General features: G+C 43.2%; 1 protein-coding gene across 10 annotated transcripts in view; it reads left to right on the top strand.

Moving 5' to 3' along the window:
* LOC138983243 (RNA-binding motif, single-stranded-interacting protein 3-like) overlaps positions 1-18685 on the top strand; it is a 196585-nt gene that overhangs the window by 146229 nt on the left and 31671 nt on the right. For all 10 annotated transcript variants that reach the window (XM_070356668.1, XM_070356670.1, XM_070356675.1 and 7 more), the window contains one exon: positions 16315-16534. In XM_070356668.1, the coding sequence (XP_070212769.1) occupies positions 16315-16534 (220 nt within the window). The remainder of the gene's footprint in view (positions 1-16314; positions 16535-18685) is intronic.

Raw genomic sequence — 18685 nt, 5'->3', positions numbered from 1 at the left:
GAGTCGACGCACGTGCGAGGATATGTATGTGTGGGAGGGGGGGGGGGGGGGGGGGCGCGGGAGATGGAAGCTTGCTGTATGTTATGTAATGTATATATTATGTGTGATACGTGGAAATGTGATACTATTTATTTGCATGTATGATACAGGTACAAATGTGATAATTGTAGGCTTATACTAGTGATTACTGTGTGTGATACATGAAATGTGATATGAATGCTGTTTTTATATGTTATACTCTTACTTTCTCCCAAGCGCAAGACAAATTCTTCTATGAAAATTGAAGCCAATAAAATTTGAGTTGAGTTGAGTTATGTGTATACGCATGTAACAAAACGAATTAGTGGCCGTTGTGAAACTGAAAAGAGCCCTGGGTTACGCGCTCTAATATAGATATATCATCTTGTTGTGTTGATGGGTGCAGGGGCAAAAGGGGGCCGAGTAGAACTGGTTTTTGGCCTGTCGTGATTTGACAGTTCCTTAATGGCTAGGATGTTATGGAATTCCCGGAATGTTGTTTGATTAATTCATGGCTGACGTAGAAGCGTAACACAGTATGGACATGGGCTGAATCATAGGTGAGTTTTTATTTTTTTACTTTTTTTTTTGGGGGGGGGATATATAGCATGTGGTTTAATGGAATAGCTTGGTACGTGTGCTCATATTTAGAAACTACACAGAGGCACTATTTTTTTTTCTTCTTTTCTGCAATACGGCACAGGGGGCGGACGATGGTAGTACAGTTCTTTTGTGCTATGCACACGACTTCAAACAACACCCCCACTCCCAGACAGTCAGGCAATTTCTGTCTTACCCTTTTCACAACCGCAAATATAAATTCCAGTAAGTCTTCCCCACCCCAGTGGGAGCACATATTTGATGACTACGGGGCGACTTCAATACCTGTTACACGAGGTTCACTTCTTTCATGCTGTTTGAATTTCAAATTGCCTCACAGTTGGGGGTGGGTCCCGGGTATACGAGTACGAAGCAGTTTGCTGATGGGTTTCGGGCCTCACCATGGCGAGCTAGAGAGGGAGAGGGAGAGAGATGTGAGTTATAAATGCCCGAGTCCTCTGCCATTTTCCTCTGGCGAAACTGTTTTTACATGAGTTCGACGTCAATGCAGTATTTGTCACGTGAAATATCACGACTACCATTAGTCATGTAGTGACGGGAAGCCTTTGTCTTTATTAGTTAAAATCAAGGCTTCAAATAGTTAAATTGATATCACCACAGACTGACGCCATTTTCATAACCAGAAAGTTATCTTTAGTTGGCGTCGACTTGGACCTTATAATGCTGCGTCGTCCAAAACAAATAACGGTTTTGGGTGTGACGAAAAACAGGGCCGGAGTGCTATGTTAATTATGAGCAGTTCTTCCACACCCATTTAAAAAATATGACACCACCGGCACCAGCATGTTTCCGCATATTGAGCCAGAATTTTTTGTTTCGGCAAATCGATGTTGCAGTTTCGGAGCAAATGATCAAAATTTCTTTGCGAATTTGTGTTCAAACGTGTTTTTCCCATAATATAACAATGCACAGCTCGAAAATATGGCCAAGAACAATTCTATGGTACTTCGAAGAAAGAAGAATAACAACATTTTTGTCCAATACGACTTGCAATTTACCGTGTGCGCTGTAAACTCTCCCTACCTTTAAAGCAGACGAAAAGCAGACATCTTCATTTTCTTCCAAGGGAGAAATCGTTGGTCATAAAGTCTTGCAGGACCCAAACATACTTCTGCACGCTTTCTTTTCTTTTTATATTCAGTTGCTTCGCAAAAATCAAATGTCATTGGTTTTCTCAACTTGTAATGTCAGTCAAAACGACCGCAGAGCACAGAACTGGGAAATGACACTGTTTGAAATAGGAAAGATCTTCGATGACGAAAGTATGAATGACGTCATGTGGTCACACCTATCTCGAGAACTAAGCGTCGCTCAGAACCAGCGCCCTTCCAGTATTAACAACATGAGCTTGTACCCATGTGAAGGTCGATTGAAGTTTGTGTACCTATCAAACGATGTCTGCTAAACAATTCTTGTGCAAAACGCTGTTTTTCATCGAAATGTCCTCATACTTTTACATCTGCACAATTCATAGAACAAGAAACTGACCGAATATGACAATAAATAAATGGTAGGGGAAGGGCTCCTAATATGGACCACCTCCTGTTCTGACAAACTAACGGCGCTAGAGCGCTCAAAAAAGTTTTATTCGCTGTATTCACCCTCTCTGGATAACTTGCACATGTCAAAACAGTTGCAGAAACACAAATCTTAAAACCGTTAGGCTTTTTCTGTTTTTTTCACTTTTGGCAGTGTTCACTCTAAATTTGCCGCCTAAAACGGACTCGTTTCTGTCTACAGCCAAAGCTTTTATCACACAAAAATTGCTATATATGACAGCTAAGACCGCATTTGTTACATTTTAGCAGTGTTGACCCCGAGTTAATACTGCAAACAAAAAATAATAGCATAATCTCAAAGTATGTGCGAGTCCCCTAATATGGACCACCTTCAACAAATCGAAGAAAATAAAAGCTGAAGGCTATTTCCATTAATTCATTAAGAAGCTTGCTGGAAATAACCTATAACTAGCCCTCGAGATTTAAAAAGAATATAACAAAGTCTTCTTTTCGTGGAAGTTGATAATTTCACTTATTTTCACTCTGTTTTTGATAAGCTTCTTTAGTTTCCTGGTATGCTTCAAATAATGCTCTCATCAACCCGAAACAGATAAATCTAAAGCATATTTGAATTAGTCTGACTTGTACAGTAAGTTGTATCATGTTATTTTGAAGTATAGGGGGCTTTTTACAGTGATTCGTGAAGGCCGCTTCACTGGTCCATATTAGGCGCCCAGGCTCCTAATATGGACCATTTGTGATTTTTTTTCTGTATTTAATTTTTGCTGAATGTCTATCAAAGCTATTTCACTCTAATTAGGCCTAACGGTTAACCTAAGAGAGAAGGACTACCAAACACAAAATGAAACTTCTTCGCAAGAAAACAAGATAGTTATCAGCATGAAACAAAAAGTGGTCCATATTAGGAGCCCTTCCCCTACAGGTCACATTTCCCCTTTTTCTGCATATTATCTCATACATGTCCCTAATATGTTAGCTACCTGTGAGAACGTTAAGCCCCCTTTCAGTATTGTTTCCCCTGTCGTGTAACGCACACAGCCTTCAATTTAGTCATCACTGGAGTGGGGAGCATGGGACGGTGTTACCAAAGACGAGAACACGAAACTAAGCGAATCTGACTATAAATAAACGCAACGCAAACGTATCCCCCGTCGTGTATTGCACACAGCCTTCAATTTATTTCACTAGAGAAGGGAGCATAGCGCGGTGCTACCAAAGACAAGAACACGAAACTAAGCGAATCTGACTATAAATAAACGCAACAGGTCTCGTATCCCCTGTCGAGTGTCGCAAACAGCCTTCAATTTATTTATCACTGGAGTGAGGAGCATGGGACGGTGTTACCATTGTGTGAGAAACCCTCAGTGTTTCCCGGTCTTTGGAGGCTAAGTGGAGCATGCTTCTATCCTTGGCACAAAGGGTCAAAAATCCAAAAAAATAAGCCCTTAAAAAAATATGCCCATATTTGTGAAAATATGCCCATATTTTTGATAATAAGCCCTTATTTCTATAAATATTACAGCCATAAGGAAATAAGGGCATAATGAAATAAGGCCTTATTTCTGTTAAGGCCTTACTGAAATAAGGCCTTATTTCTGTTATGACCTTAACAAAATAAGCCCTTAAAAAAATATGCCCATAAAAAAATAAGCCCTTAAAAAAAATATGCCCATATTTTTCTGCGCATCGCTACTGCGCATCCGGACATTCGAAAGCGCGCACAAACTCGCCTCTCGTTCAAAACATCCGTCATAACATCGAGCGGATACAGCATGGCTTCACGCATTCGAAAGCGCACACAAACTCGCCAAAACCCCAATTCTCTCGCAATTTGCAATTTCAGCACAAATTCTTCTCAAAAATTCATCACGATCTCTGAACCCCCCATTCGCCATGTTTCTTATGAGATCTCTGCGCATGAGCGGCGCAGCCGAATTCTATTCAGCTTCATGATTGGTCAAAAAAATAAGGCCTTATTTTTTTATGCCCTTATTTTTTTATGCCCATATTTTTTTTATGCCCTTATTTTTATTAAGGCCTTACAGAAATAAGGCCTTATTTCTCATAAGGCCTTATTTTCAAATAAGGGCTTATTTTTTATGCCCATATTTTTTTAAGGGCTTAAAGATTTAAGGCCTTAATAATGGAAAATAAGGCCTTATTTTAGAAATAAGGGCTTATTTTCAAAAATATGGGCATATTTTCAAAAATAAGGCCTTATTTCTTTAAGGGCTTATTTTTTGGATTTTTGACCCTTTGTGCCAAGGATATGCTTCAGACCATCATGCGCCCCCTCATTCAGCCATTGCTTCCACATCGCGACACGCAGCAGCGGCTTTCAATTGAGCTTAGTTGAACCCACCCGGACGGAGAAGAATCGGCAGGTCGAAAAGTTTCAATGAATTTTCACCTAATACTTGTACTGCGTACACTGAGAATCCGGGGGTATGAGGGCGTATCAGAAGGTTTTATGGTATAAATATAGGTCTGCTGGTCTTCTCACAGATTGTTTCCAAGACGTAAACTATGCTACTATACTTATATGTTGTCAACACCTCGTAGTCGTATTGTGCGTACTATACTACTAAGTCTTTTTTGTGATTTTAAGACGTAGGGCTTACAGTTACAGTTTAAATCTCGGTCTTCTTTTAACAACGATTATGACCAATGAGTAAATGCTGCGTGATATGTTGTAAACATCCCACATGTTATGCACGAGACTAAGTCTTCTCCGATCGTAGGATGTATTGCTCACCATTTAAATCACGAGTTGTAACCTCCCTCGTTTTCGTTTTATGCGTACCACGTCTTCTGTGATGTTAGGACCTATGGCCTGCATTAAATCTCGGTCCTCTCTTTACATTATAGGTCATTCCCCATGGGGGTTGGTTACGGAGAGGAACTCCTGATACCTTGTTAATATTTTATTCTCGGTTAAATGTTTTCTGACAGATCGTGCTCCAGAACATTTAATTTAAGTTGCCTGGGCTGTCTTCCAAATGGTGAAACTTGAGAGTGGATTCCAGACAAGTCCTGCTGTGCAGTTGATACGGGATTTTAGGTTCAGTTTTAATACTTTTATATGTGAAAGTATAGGAACATTATAGAAAGCTGTTCCTCGTTCGTGTTTTTACGGATGAATTTGAATGCGGCAAGGTTTTTGATGATAATTTTTACTTTACTCACACTCGAAAGTAATGCAGCAGTAAAAACGAACGATTCGGATTTTTCACAAATGACTACAAAATGTGAATAAAAGAGGTTCAACATGTTGATTCATTTGCTGGGGGTTGAACCATGCGCTTTCTCTCCTGAAACCGGCCGACTCGTTCTGCTCAGGCGGTGTACTGTCTAAATGCATGGTCAACGCAGTATGCAGCCATCAAAAAGTGTCGGTTTCCACGGTTTCCTTTATGGGAAAATGGTTTGCAGGTATTCCTATGAATTACCTGCAGTTAATTTTCACCTTGTTGTGAAGTCCCTCCCGGCCCCTCCTGCTTTCTCTTCGTTCGCAACGTACATCGTTATTTACTACTTTCCCATGTTAGGTTGAAATAATTATTTTCTGTTATTCTCATGCAATTGAACACATTTACATTTCCCGTTCAGTGGTCATCTTTAAAAAGTGTCGACAGAATTGCACTGTGTGACCTTTCTGTAAGATTAGCACGGAGAAATTGAATAGTGGTTTGATACCATGGACTCATTGTTGATTAAGTTGGAACTAGGTTTTTCTTGTAAGCTGTCTTTCTTTAGTAAAGTTATACACAAAAAACTCAAAAAGCTTTGATATTTTTTGGTGATCATTTAAAATCGCTTCCAAGGAAGATGTGCTTTCTGTGGGTAGGCGAGTAAGTGGATAAGGGATACATTTTTAAATACAGTCTCTTCGTAGATAGTACCAGCTGTATAGATAGCTCTATGAACATGACTAGCAATGTACATATGCTAGAATTCAGCGTACACCGCCGCGACTGCCAGCGAGTGTGTGTGACAGTGAGAAACGAGCGTGATGGCTGTCGACACGGACACTGATCAAAGAGATTGCCACGCTGCAGAACAGCCAGATGAATGCAGGCTTTCCCCCCCCCCCCCCCCCCCTAGATGTAGATGACACAGACGACAATGCATCAGAGACTGAATGCACTGTCCCCCATTCATTTACAGGCATCGTTTATTTACCTAACTGCGTGCTACGCCATGCAGTTGCTTCTGCCACTGGTGATAGTGATGGTATAGGGAATGCTGTTGCAGTTGTTGTCAGGGCATAGATGACAGCGACAATTCATTGCCGCTCATTATTTACGTGTTCCCGTCGATTTACCTAACTGTATGCAACGCCATCAGTTGCTTCTGCACCTGCTGCTGCTGCTGCTGCTTCCGGTTGATGATAGCGTCTGCTTTTGCAGTAGTTGTCATCGCATAGATGACATGGACAATACATTGTCACCCGTATTTTACCGGCTTCGTTTATTTACCTAACTGCGTTTCTAAAACGCCATCATTTGCTTCTGCTCTTACTGCTGCTGGTGATGGTGGTTGTGGAGAATACTGCTGCTGTTGCTGTTGTCGTTGTGAGTGCACGCCAGCTGCCGTTGGCTTTGATGGGGGGACACCTGCAGAGCTCATTTACAATTCGCACAGCGCTGTGTCAACCAGGCTCGTCGCTCATACCTGGAGGTGGTTGCGAGCTGGTCTGATCCAACTGATGTTATGCTGCGCCATTTGCATGCGACGGGGACAGGCAAAAACAGGGGGGAGAAAAACATCAAAGATCTGTTTGTCGTGTACATGTCAAGAAGGCAATGAACGTTTGCGGGGGTAGGAAGGGGTGGCGAGGATGTGGTTTTTTTTGGGGGGGTGGGTGGGTGGGGGGGGGGGGTTATGGGTGTGGAGTGGGAATGAGGGATTGATGGGGGGACGATGAGAGAAGGACTGAGAAATAGAGATCCAGTGACGGTGTGTTTGGCTAACAAGAACGTTGCATCAAAGCCTTAGCACTCCCGGTCTAGTGTTTAGGCGTTGTGAATACAAGTTTGTAACAGTCCCTAACATCAAATCGGTACAACTCTGCATTGTTGGATTATTTTTACAAGATGTTAACAGTTATGCCCAGTGAACTGAGAGTTCCGTCATTATTTACACCAGGTCTTTAGCGTCACATTACGTAACTGTTGCGGTGACGCGTTCATGCGTGAGATACGATCGGATCCGGACCTGGTTTCACGCTTGCCCGTTTTTGCGCATGGATTTGCATGTTGTAAATCATTTGTGAATATTTCTATCACAGACTCATCAAAAAATGCTTCTGTCAAGTGAAAATTGGTTCCTGATCCGAAACAACAAAGAATATAACTCTCTGGTGAATCCCAAGCTCTCTCTCTCTCTCTCTCTCTCTCTCTCTCTCTCTCTCTCTCTCTCTCTCTCTCTCTCTCTCTCTCTCTCTCTCTCTCTCTCTCTCTCTCTCTCTCTCTCTCCGCCTTGTTCTGGGTATCTCAAATCTACCCGGCTTCTTTGGCTTCCACCCCACGAAGCAGGATCAACACTACCCGTTTGCTCCAAACGCCGGGTAGGAAAATGTTTTCTTTGTGTTGGCTGTGGATTGAAAGCCTGATGTTTGTGCTGCACTAATAATAAGCAGTGATTGATAGAGCCCAGCTCATACAGAGCAACGAACGCTGGAGAGGGGGGGGGGGGGGGGGTTGGATGGTTGGGGGAGGGGGGGAGGGGCGGTGGGAGGCGAGAGTAGGTCCAACTGCTGGCCAAAGAAAAAGGACGGTCGTTCATAGTGGAACCTACTCCTGTAGCAGTTGTTGGGAGCAAGGTTATAGTGGACGCGGGAATATTATCTTTACTGACAGTCAAACCACGTTGAAAAACGCGTGCTGTCCTGTGAAACGAAGTACCATAGAACATGTAGGGGAACAGTTCTGACTGTTCGCTTCCTTTGGACCTTCAGGGATGACCAGCTTCTGTTACTACTATAGTACTACAGCACTGTGTGGAATCGGATAGGACTTTCTCTTCATTTTTGAAAACTGTAAATCTTTCAATCAGTAAATCGTTCTGTAACAAAAATTATTTTATGAATCTGTCAGTCACTCAATTCCTATCTGCAGCTCGCACATGGAAAAAACATGGGTGTCGTAACTTTTCTCTGTGGTGCTGGGCCCTGTTGTGTACACTTGATCTCTGACAACGCTCTCCTCGACGTTCAAAAGGTTATGGGGCTACCTTTAGTACCCTCACCTGTTATAGCTCCTACAGACGGCCTTGAGAAGGTTATGCCTCGTCAAACAATACATGTACATAACTGTTTTTGTCTCTCCTCCCACCCCCCCCCCCCCCCACCACCTCTCCCCTTACCATCCAGCCTTTTCTCTTCTTTTTTTCTCTCTCTCTGTGTCTCTCTCTCTGTCTCCGTCTTTTTTTCTCCTCTGTCTGTCGGTCTGTCTGTCTGTCTGTCTGTCTGTCTGTCTCTCTCTCTCTCTCTCTCTCTCTCTCTCTCTCTCTCTCTGTCTGTATGTCCGTGTGTCTTTGTCTCTCTGTCTGTCTCTCACACTCTCTCTGTCTGTCTGTCTGTTTTTCTGTCTCCCTGTCTCTCTCTGTCTCTCTCTGTCTGTCTGTCTGTCTCTCTCTCTCTCTATGTCTCTCTCTCTGTCTCTCTCTCTCTCTCTCTCTCTCTCTCTCTACCTCTCTCAACCTCTCTCAACCTCTCACCTGTAACCCTCCCCTCCACCAAACTCCTGCTCCTCCCATCCACCGCGTGGAACGTGTCTATTCATGCAGGTATGTGGAGGCGTGGTGGCCAGCACTCCAAGTCTGAATGAAGAGTTTGTCAAGTAGATGAAAGCTTTCATAATTGAATCCCCCTCAAGTGGCGTTGAAATCTGTGCCAGGACTCGAGAGGCTGGCTGACAGTACGGGAATTAAGTCAGATCTGGGTCATGGAGACGCCACTGTCAACACTGTGGGGAATCTGAATCAGTCCCCCCCCCCCCCTCTTAACGGCCCCCAATCCCTCCACCCACTCCCACCTTCACCCCCCCCCACCACCTACGCCTTTTGTATCTGTCGAGTATGCTGATTGTATTAATAATAATAATAATAATAATAAGGGTATTTATATGGTGCAAATCCTTAAATAGTTCTAAGCGCCTTACTATCACTGTTCAATATAATAATCTTCATTACAGCAACAATACACATTAAACCAAAAAAATTCAAATAAATAGAAACACAATCACGTACACAATGCACAATTCAAATACATCGATCGTTATTAACTACGTTACGAACACTCATTAAATCGTTATCGTTGATGTCCCCACAGCTGAGTAAGAAAGGATTACTCCATCACGACCTATAGGTGGCGCTCTATTTGGCCCTGTTCATTGAAAGTTTTGGTTTAAACGCAATTTGATGCTAGTTCTGAATGAAGTACCGACATTTAGTGAGGAGAAAAAAGAGGAACAAGAAAACTATGGTCGAAATACATACACAACGCGTGCTGTATATATTATACGTACACAACGCGTGCTGAATATATTATACGTATACCGTTTTTTCCTCACTCATTGACACAGCCATTCGTGATCTTTTGAAACCTACAACCTTCCTCTTGGATTTAATGATAGTACGCCGAAAATATTGTATTCAAATTCCTGATGCATGACAACCTAATAAGGCCATTAGACGGCATGCTTTTTACTGTGGAATTGTACCGTGCCTCCATGCTGAATATAGCCCTGCTGTAGATTCTTTGGCTAGGCGCTTTAATGTACATGTATTTCCTGTTCGTATTGTTTACACTTTGTTCTGTGTGCCTTAGTCTGTCCCAGTTTCGCCCCATCCCCGGTCGGGTTGAAACGAATCAAAAAACACCGCACAGTAACTTCTATTTGACAACCTCGCATCCATGAGCAAACTGTCATGAGGCATGCTATGCCTTTTTGTACAAACATACTGTCCGTGATTTAAATTCTGTCACACTCTCAAAACATTCCGTTTATGATGGTTAGTTTTGTGTCATAATCTCTTTCATGGGTATTTTGAGATTGATGTTTCTATGAAAATAGTGCTACCCACGCAATTGTTATTCAGTGTACTTTGTTAAATTTGATGATTTAATGAGTGTTCATTTCTGTCATTTTTTAGTAACCATGAAAGCGCCTTATCTCCAATGTATGGCTGCTTTGCTTTGCCTTTGAGATTGCACGAATTGGATTTAACGTGTTTTTCGTCCGATCGCATTTCCGGCTGAACTTTCTATTACTGTAACCGGATTCTATTGGTTTAAACAAGATTTTATTCCGAAAATACAGGTGGGCGTGTTCAATACGATACAAACATTTGTGACCACACAACAAGTTAAGCTTGTACTAAGTATATTAACCGTCTTTCATTTATAGACTTCTTTTTGTAATTCTGTGAAAAGGTGCAGACATTAAGATCTGAACTTGTTTAATTTTAGCAGCAGTATGTCGGAATGAATGAAGCGAATTGAGCGCGATCAGGACGAATTAGGGACAGGAAAGGATTGTTGTGCACGTTGCGTGAGTGAAAGGATCCACCCCCCACACCCTTCTCCTGGGGTTTGCACAAGCCGCTCAGGTTACTGTGGATTCCCCCTTTTAAGACCTCCAAAAATAGGATAAAATTAGGTCTTGAAAAGGGGGGAGTCTTTAAATTAAGGTAAATTTACAGAGGCTATGAACAAAATCTCTAGAAAAGTAAGATCTTAAAAGGGGGGTGGGGGGGTTCCACTGTATCTGCACTGTGTGTGTGATTGGAGGACGGGCGGTACGTGCCGCTGATCGACACACGTCATCTGACATTCCGCGATGATTGTTGTTGAACAAGAAGGGACTTGCGTTGGTCTTCCAGTGTCTCTGTGTGTCTTTTGACTGTCATCCTCTATTGCATACCTGTAACAGCTTACTTTACCTGATTGCTGTTGTCATTGGGACATAACGAAGATCTTAATGCCACACATCTCGCTGCATTCGTGGGTGTTTTGTCACGACATGTATACACCATTGTGTCCACCACTATCTTGTCTTTTGTATTTGACTGGCAAAGCATCAGAAGCCAAACACATTTCTACCTTGGTACAGTACTGGCAATATGCTCGCATCTTCTACCAATCCATGTCTTCCAACTTTGTGCTTACGTGTCTACCTGTTTCTAAATGTCCAAGTCCTTGCAGCTCGCAGCAGCATTCGAATGGCATTATCTTGCACGCAACAGTGAAAGGAATTTTGTTTTTAATTTCCGTGCCTCTATATTATATTTCGGAATGATAACATTGGCTGACTTGTTCACATATAAGCTTGGCTACTTTCACTGTTTGCTTGGTTAACGTATGCTTCGATTGGTCTTATCCTACGCTTGCACCCGCGACTTGGGTTTTGTCGAAATACCAAGTTAATCCTTCCCGTACGGTGTCTACTAAGATTGGCCCACCTGTACCTGCTTGTCCAAATTCGTTCTGCGGAACGTAGGAGGTTTCGATCACCACTATCTCACTTTATAGGCCAACACACGCAGCCAATCTGTGTACCCCCTAGCCCCTGTCTTACGGCCGAATGTCAGAGGTTTCGATCACCATTATCTCACACGCACGCAATCACACGCAGGTATGGCATTGACGCTAAAGAACAGTCATTATATTGTCGTTGCTCAGCACGGCGAACTGATAGGCGAAGATGTTAGGCGACCTAGCGGACAATGGCGAATGGCTTAGAACCCCACGCCGCAACGATCGGCGTCTTTTGTGCCGTCTATTATCGCCCTTTACTGCCGACCCCTTGTTTACACCCAGGGGGCTTTGATCAGGGGGTTCTAAAAGACAGGGTTTGTGCCCGAAACTTTGGGAGGGCGGGGCCAGCCTGTCTTGAAGCTTGAACGCTGGTGGCTGTGACAAGACAAACGACGACGATTGAGCGCCAGGGCCCACGGGCACTTGTCACGGGGGTGGGTGGGGGCTGGGGTGCACAGAGGACTCTGAAGTGGCGTTAGGTAGGAGAGTACCCCCCACCCACCCCTCCCGCCGCCCCGACGCTGTGTCAGGTGCATGTGCCGCCGACTACGTGGCTGTTGAAACGGTTACAACCTCTCTGGTGACGATGTCGTAAAGGGAAGTTGAGGTCCTGAAAGGTCCACACAACCTTGAGGCTTGTAATTTCATGCCCACGATCCCACCAAGAACCGCTGTCAGTCCATTTTGTGTCTTTTTTTATGTGTCGCTTTTCTTATCAAAGCACATTCATACATGTTGTAAACTGCGGTTTATTTCACTACGCCCCATAAGCATGACGATTAACAAAATCAATGCTTTCATTTTCGCTGTGATAACCTTCGTAAGGCAGTGTAATGAGACCCCCCGCGGGTTAGGGGGAAGAATTTACCCGATGCTCCCCAGCATGTCGTAAGAGGCGACTAACGGATTTTGGTACTTTCTCCTTTTACCCTTAAGTGTTTCTTGTATAGAATATAGTCAATGTTTGTAAAGATTTTAGTCAAGCAGTATGTAAGAAATGTTAAGTCCTTTGTACTGGAAACTTGCATTCTCCCAGTAAGGTCATATATTGTACTGCGTTGCAAGCCCCTGGAGCAATTTTTGTATTAGTGCTTTTGTAAACAAGAAACAATTAACAAGTGGCTCTATCCCACCCCCTCCCCCCTTTCCCCGTCGCGATATAACCTTGAACGGTTGAAAACGACGTTGAACACCAAATAAAGAAAGTGTAATGAGATTTTCAGTGAATAAACTGTCTGGTAATATTGAAGACTATACATTGTCTGGGATTAAACTGTCCAGTAATACGTTACGGAAGCCTGCATAATTATAGTTATGTTACCTGGTGTGATGTGTACATAAAGAACCAGACGAAGTTCCTGAGTGAGAAATACAAACTGTTTCCAAGCACCTCAAATCTCCGCCTACGTGTGTCCCTCCCTGCAGAGTTAAATTGTAAAATCCTGCTCTAGGCTGACAGCCCCTGCTTGATTTGCTTGATTTCCTCTTTCTTATCTCTCCCTGCCCGGCTGCGAATTTGCGATTCCTAAACGCCCAACTGAACGACTGACGTCACATGTCGCTTCGGTCTTTTCCGGAGGAACACCGCGTGTACATAATACACACTTCGGTCGCGTAGCACTGCCATTGCACATTTTCGCAACGAAAACCGTGCCACTGTTTCATTCATCTTGGTGTGTTAAATCTGAAAGCAATATAAGTGAACGAACAATTGAAAACATATCACGTTACTAAACTGTAGCTCAGTGTTTCAGTATGACGTGGAAGTGTTGAAATATCTGCTGTATCAGGCAAGCCGATTTGGTTTCACCTGAACGACTGCGAGAGGCGAGCGCAAACCGTTGTGTTGTTCAGAAATGGTGTTCCCTTTGATATTTTAGTGGACATTTAACTTCAAATGCAACCTTTCTTAGCCGTAGAGTTGGTAACAGAACCTTCATGCGCGAGAAACGCCACATACGACGGAGTAACCCTGAAATGCCTTCACTTTTGTAGCCCTATCTGTCAGTTGCTGTCGTAGCCTAGTGGTTTGTGCTCCAGCTTGAAGGTCAGCTGACTCGGGTTCGACTCCCTTCCTGGTTAGATTTTTTTTTTTTAGCTTTATTTTTGTCATCTCAATCTTTTCAACCCTGATGCATTCCGTTTATTTTTTTATTATTTTTTTTTAAACCATTTCCCCCAAAGCGGTTTAGCACGGTGGTATGTTATGATGAAAACGCGATTACACAAAGCTCACATGTGCACGGTCTGCAAACTAAACGGCGTGGGCTCACCGTATTAGCCAATAACAAGCACACAAAAACATTAGTACAACTTGAAGAAATCAATATAGTTACCAGAAACAAAACCGTGCTTCGCACCGAACAGTTCGACAGTGACTGACCTACTGACCGAACCGCACCTCTCCCTTGTGACAGTCGCTCATGATACAACCATTCTTTTGCCGAGTCTGAAATTGATCTTCATAAAACTATGTGTAAGTGTAACAAAAGAAAAAACTACTTTCTTTCATATTGCCTGAATAATAACTTTATTAACTGATAATCAAGGTGGCATCGCCGAATGACTGCGGCAAGTGCAACGCGATCGAAGTGGCACGCGGTGTTCCTCCGGAAAAGGCCGAAGCGGCTGTGACGTCAGTCGTTCAGTGGGGCGTTTAGGAATCGCTAATTCGCTGCCCGGCTACCATGCCAACTGAAGCCTTTTAGACTATTTTATCCTTCGTCTGTTGATGTTTTTGGGTAGTTTCCACATCTTAGTGCTACGTCTTCTCCATCGGTTGGCCAAGACCGGCTAGAGTGCGTATCTGTGGAGGGGACCATTTCCTGGTTAGCCCAAACCTTATCTCTTCCGGCTATCGGCGTGCCAGGGCTATTTTCAAACTTCCGTTGTCGGGAACTTTGCAGCCCGCCGAAAATCGTTTTCATGGCGGAGTTGTGTATTGCCTTATCTCTCTCTCTCTCTCTCTTTTTTCTCCCTCCCTCTCAAGCATAAACTTTTTTTTGTATGCGATCCTGCAAGATTAATATATGAGAGCTTCTTCTGTAGCTGTGCGGATGTTGTGGGATACGGCGAAGTTTTCCCAAAGAGCAGATGCTTTGTCCCTAGTAACACGCTAAAGCTTTAATAATATCTGTGAAAGATTATAGTGTGTGGGGGAAATGACTGTGCCGTTTGTTTTTCTTCCCTCCCCTGCCCTCCTTGTTTTATCACCCAGTCTGCCAAGAATAATCGGAATGAAAGGGAACAATTGGCTTTATTTTATTGGCTTTAGTTTATTGGCTTTAGCTGCTTATTTGTTTGTGCTCAATATCAAGCGCTGTGCGATTTATGGATGGTAAGGGGTGGTTGGTTGGATTGTCACATTGGTGTAAGGCCAAGAGAGGTGTGTCTATATGTATGTTAGCTTCTGTCTAAGTAATTTAGATCGTTTTAAACATCGGTGTAGAACATTTCTTTCTAGTTCCAATTATAGCTGACTTCTCCTCTCTCACATGAAGAACTTTTAGCTAAAATCAAACCTTTTATGTGAACTTAGGGGGAACAATTTCAGAGAAACATTTTAAATGCATGGCAATAATGTCCTTTTATGATTCATAGTAAAAATGTTGGGTCAATTTATGTTGTATCCTAGTTCTCATGTCTGTCTTAACATTTGAAATGAAAACAAGTCGCGTAAGGCGAAATTACTACATTTAGTCAAGCTGTGGAACTCACAGAATGAAACTGAACGTAGTCCGCCGCTAGTGCAAAAGGCAGTGAAAGTGACGAGCCTGTTTGGCGCGGTAGCGGTTGCGCTGTGCTTCATAGCACGCTTTACTGTACCTCTCTTCGTTTTAACTTTCGGAGCGTGTTTTTAATCAAAATATATCATATCTATATGTTTTTGGAATCAGGAACCGACAAGGAATACGATGAAATAGTTTTTAAAACGATTTCGGAAATTTAATTTTGATCATAATTTTTATATTTTTAATTTTCAGAGCTTGTTTTTAATCCAAATATAACATATGTATATGTTTTTGGAATCAGAAAATGACGAAGAATAAGCTGAAATTGTTTTTGGATCGTTTAATAAAAAAATAATTTTAATTACAAGTTTCCGATTTTTAATGACCAAACTCACTAATTAGTTTTTAAGCCACCAAGCTGAAATGCAATACCAAACCCCGGCCTTCGTCGAAGATTGCTTTGCCAAAATTTCAATCAATTTAATTGAAAAATGAGGGTGTCACAGTGCCGCCTCAACTTTTACAAAAAGCCGGATATGACGTCATCAAAAGTATTTATCGAAAATGAAAAAAACATCCGGGGATATCATACCCAGGAACTCTCATGTCAAATTTCATAAAGATCGGCCAAGTAGTTTAGTCTGAATCGCTCCACACACACACACAGACAGACACACACACACACACACACACACACACACACACACACACACACACACACACACACACACACACACACACACACACACACACACACACACCACGACCCTCGTCTCGATTCCCCCCTCTATGTTAAAACATTTAGTCAAAACTTGACTAAATGTAAAAACACCCACACTTATCTTCAATGAGTTTATCCAAAATGTTGACCTGTGTGTTGCAGCAACAAGAACAGGACCCGACGAACCTGTACATCGCCAACCTGCCCATGCACTTCACAGAGAAGCACCTGGAGAATATGTTCAAGGACTATGGCACCGTCATCTCCACACGCATCCTCCGCAAACCCGACGGCTTCAGTCGCTGTGTGGGCTTCGCTCGCATGGAGAACAAGGACAAATGTGGTGCGATCATCGACGCCTTCAATAACAAGATGCTCACTGGTGAGTACGTTTGGGGTGGTGTTGTGGTGGGTGGGGGTGGTGGATGTGTGTGTGTGTGTGTGTGTGTGTGTGTGTGTGTGTGTGTGTGCGTGCGCGCGCGCGCTCTGTCTGTCTCATTGTTGTCTGTGTGTGTGTGTGTCTCTCTCTCTCTCTTTCAAGCAAATGATGCTCATTGGTGTTTCAGAAGTGCCCCCCCCCCCCCCCTGCCCCATAGTTTCCTTCATTCTGTTTCTTTCTGTTTGTCTGTCCGTCTGTCTCTTAAATGACACGATATTCACTGGCGAAGTTGTTTCCTAATTTCTCTCTCTCTCTCTCTCTCTCTCTCTCTCTCTCTCTCTCTCTCTCTCTCTCTCTCTCTCTCTCTCTCTCTCTCTCTCTCTCTCTCTCTCTCTCTCTCTCTCTCTCTCTCTGCTGTTGTAATTAGTAATACTGTATGATTGCGATTGACAATTGTCCTTTTATTGTCTTTATTTTTATGTCTTAGTTTAGCAGGGACAGATTGTAAGACAAGGCGTGAGCCTAAAATCTCCATCCTTGAGTAATAAAGTTCGTTCGTTCGTTCGTTCGTTCTCTGTCCTGTCTCTCTCTCGCACTCTCTCTCTCCCTCTCTCTCTCTCTCTCTCTGAGTCTCTCTCTCTCTCAGAGTCTCTCTCTCTCTCTCTCTCTCTCTCTCTCTCTCTCTCTCCCTCTCTCTCTCCCTCCCTTTGGGGATGGGGGGAGTGGGTGGTGGGAGATTAACTAAAAAGCTCTGCGCGGAAGTTGTAGCCTCAACGGAAAAGAAACGACAGATAATAACAACGCCACAGCGCGGAGAAATAAGAAAAAAAAAAAGTAATTCAATCAGGTCGCGGATTCAAAAAGATCGGCAAACACATGTTTTATTGCGGCTAAGAATGCCTGGCCTGGCATGCAAACAACGCATGTTACCCCCTCTCGTCACCCTTGACCCCTGCAAAAAGGCAGCGGGGTCAGAGGACTACATTAACCTAGTTCTCTAGTATTCTGGACTCCCTCCCCTCTGTCCCCCTTTTAAAGCTTCCCTGTCGCCTTTTGTCGCACTCGTTCTTTCCACGACAAGGGAATTCTTGGATCGGGGACAGTTTTTTTTAAGAAAGTTTGAAAGGCAACCCCAGTTCCCCTCTGAATATCGGGTGTTCATAAAATTCCAGTATGAAAGGGCAGATTGTTGGGAGGAATAAAAGAACAGGTAAGCTACAGGATATACGAGAAGACAGGCATCCACTGAGTATAAAAAGACAGGTATCATACGAATCGCGTAACCCCTACCTCACCCTTTTCTCTCCCCTTACACGTGTTCGTTTTCTTCTGGGTAAGTGTAAGGAGGGGCCAAAATGCCAGGGGAGAAAATGCTGATCTGCAATTCTGAGGTCGACGTGTTGGAGAATGGATTGATTCGCACTGTCACTTGCTTTGAAAGCGGCCACTAGTGTACTGTGTATGTGTGAGGTTGTCTTTTATCGGTTACTCGTAGAGGAATCTTTTATTGTTTGCAAGGCATTCTTTCTTTCGCTGTTTGTTTGTTATTTTAAGGACGGTGTGTGGGGCTTCCGAAGACCATTTGTGGTATTTTTAATGAAGTGTTGAACTTGGTTTTTAGCGCGGCTGTTGAAGAATGTTTATCTTGTTTGAATCTTAGTTAACCTGACAGGGGCTAGCAACAACTAGACTCTGTGAATCTTAGTTAACGTGACAAGGGCTAGCAACAACTAGACTCTGTGAATCTTAGTTAACGTGACAAGGGCTAGCAACAACTAGACTCTGTGAATCTTAGTTAACGTGACAAAGACTAGCAAAAACCAGACTCTGTGAATCTTAGTTAACGTGACAAGGGCTAGCAACAACTAGACTCTGTGAATCTTAGTTAACGTGACAAGGGCTAGCAACAACTAGACTCTGTGAATCTGGTTAACGTGACAAGGGCTAGCAACAACTACCCTCTGTATGAAATAAAAATATGTGAGCATGCTGATAAACAGGAGGTGGAGTGGATAGTGAAAAATAAGCTTGGGTACAGACACAAGTGTAAGGCAATAAAGTTACCATTTAGCAGCCGTGTTTATATCAGGTGAAGAATCGGTTTTGTAGTTTAGACAGTCCCCCCTCCCCGCACAACCCGGCCTTTTTGTGACA

The sequence above is a fragment of the Littorina saxatilis genome, linkage group LG12, assembly GCF_037325665.1.
Source record: "Littorina saxatilis isolate snail1 linkage group LG12, US_GU_Lsax_2.0, whole genome shotgun sequence".
In the NCBI taxonomy this organism is placed as follows: Eukaryota; Metazoa; Mollusca; class Gastropoda; order Littorinimorpha; family Littorinidae; genus Littorina; species Littorina saxatilis.
This window is presented reverse-complemented; position numbering and strand designations above follow the sequence as displayed.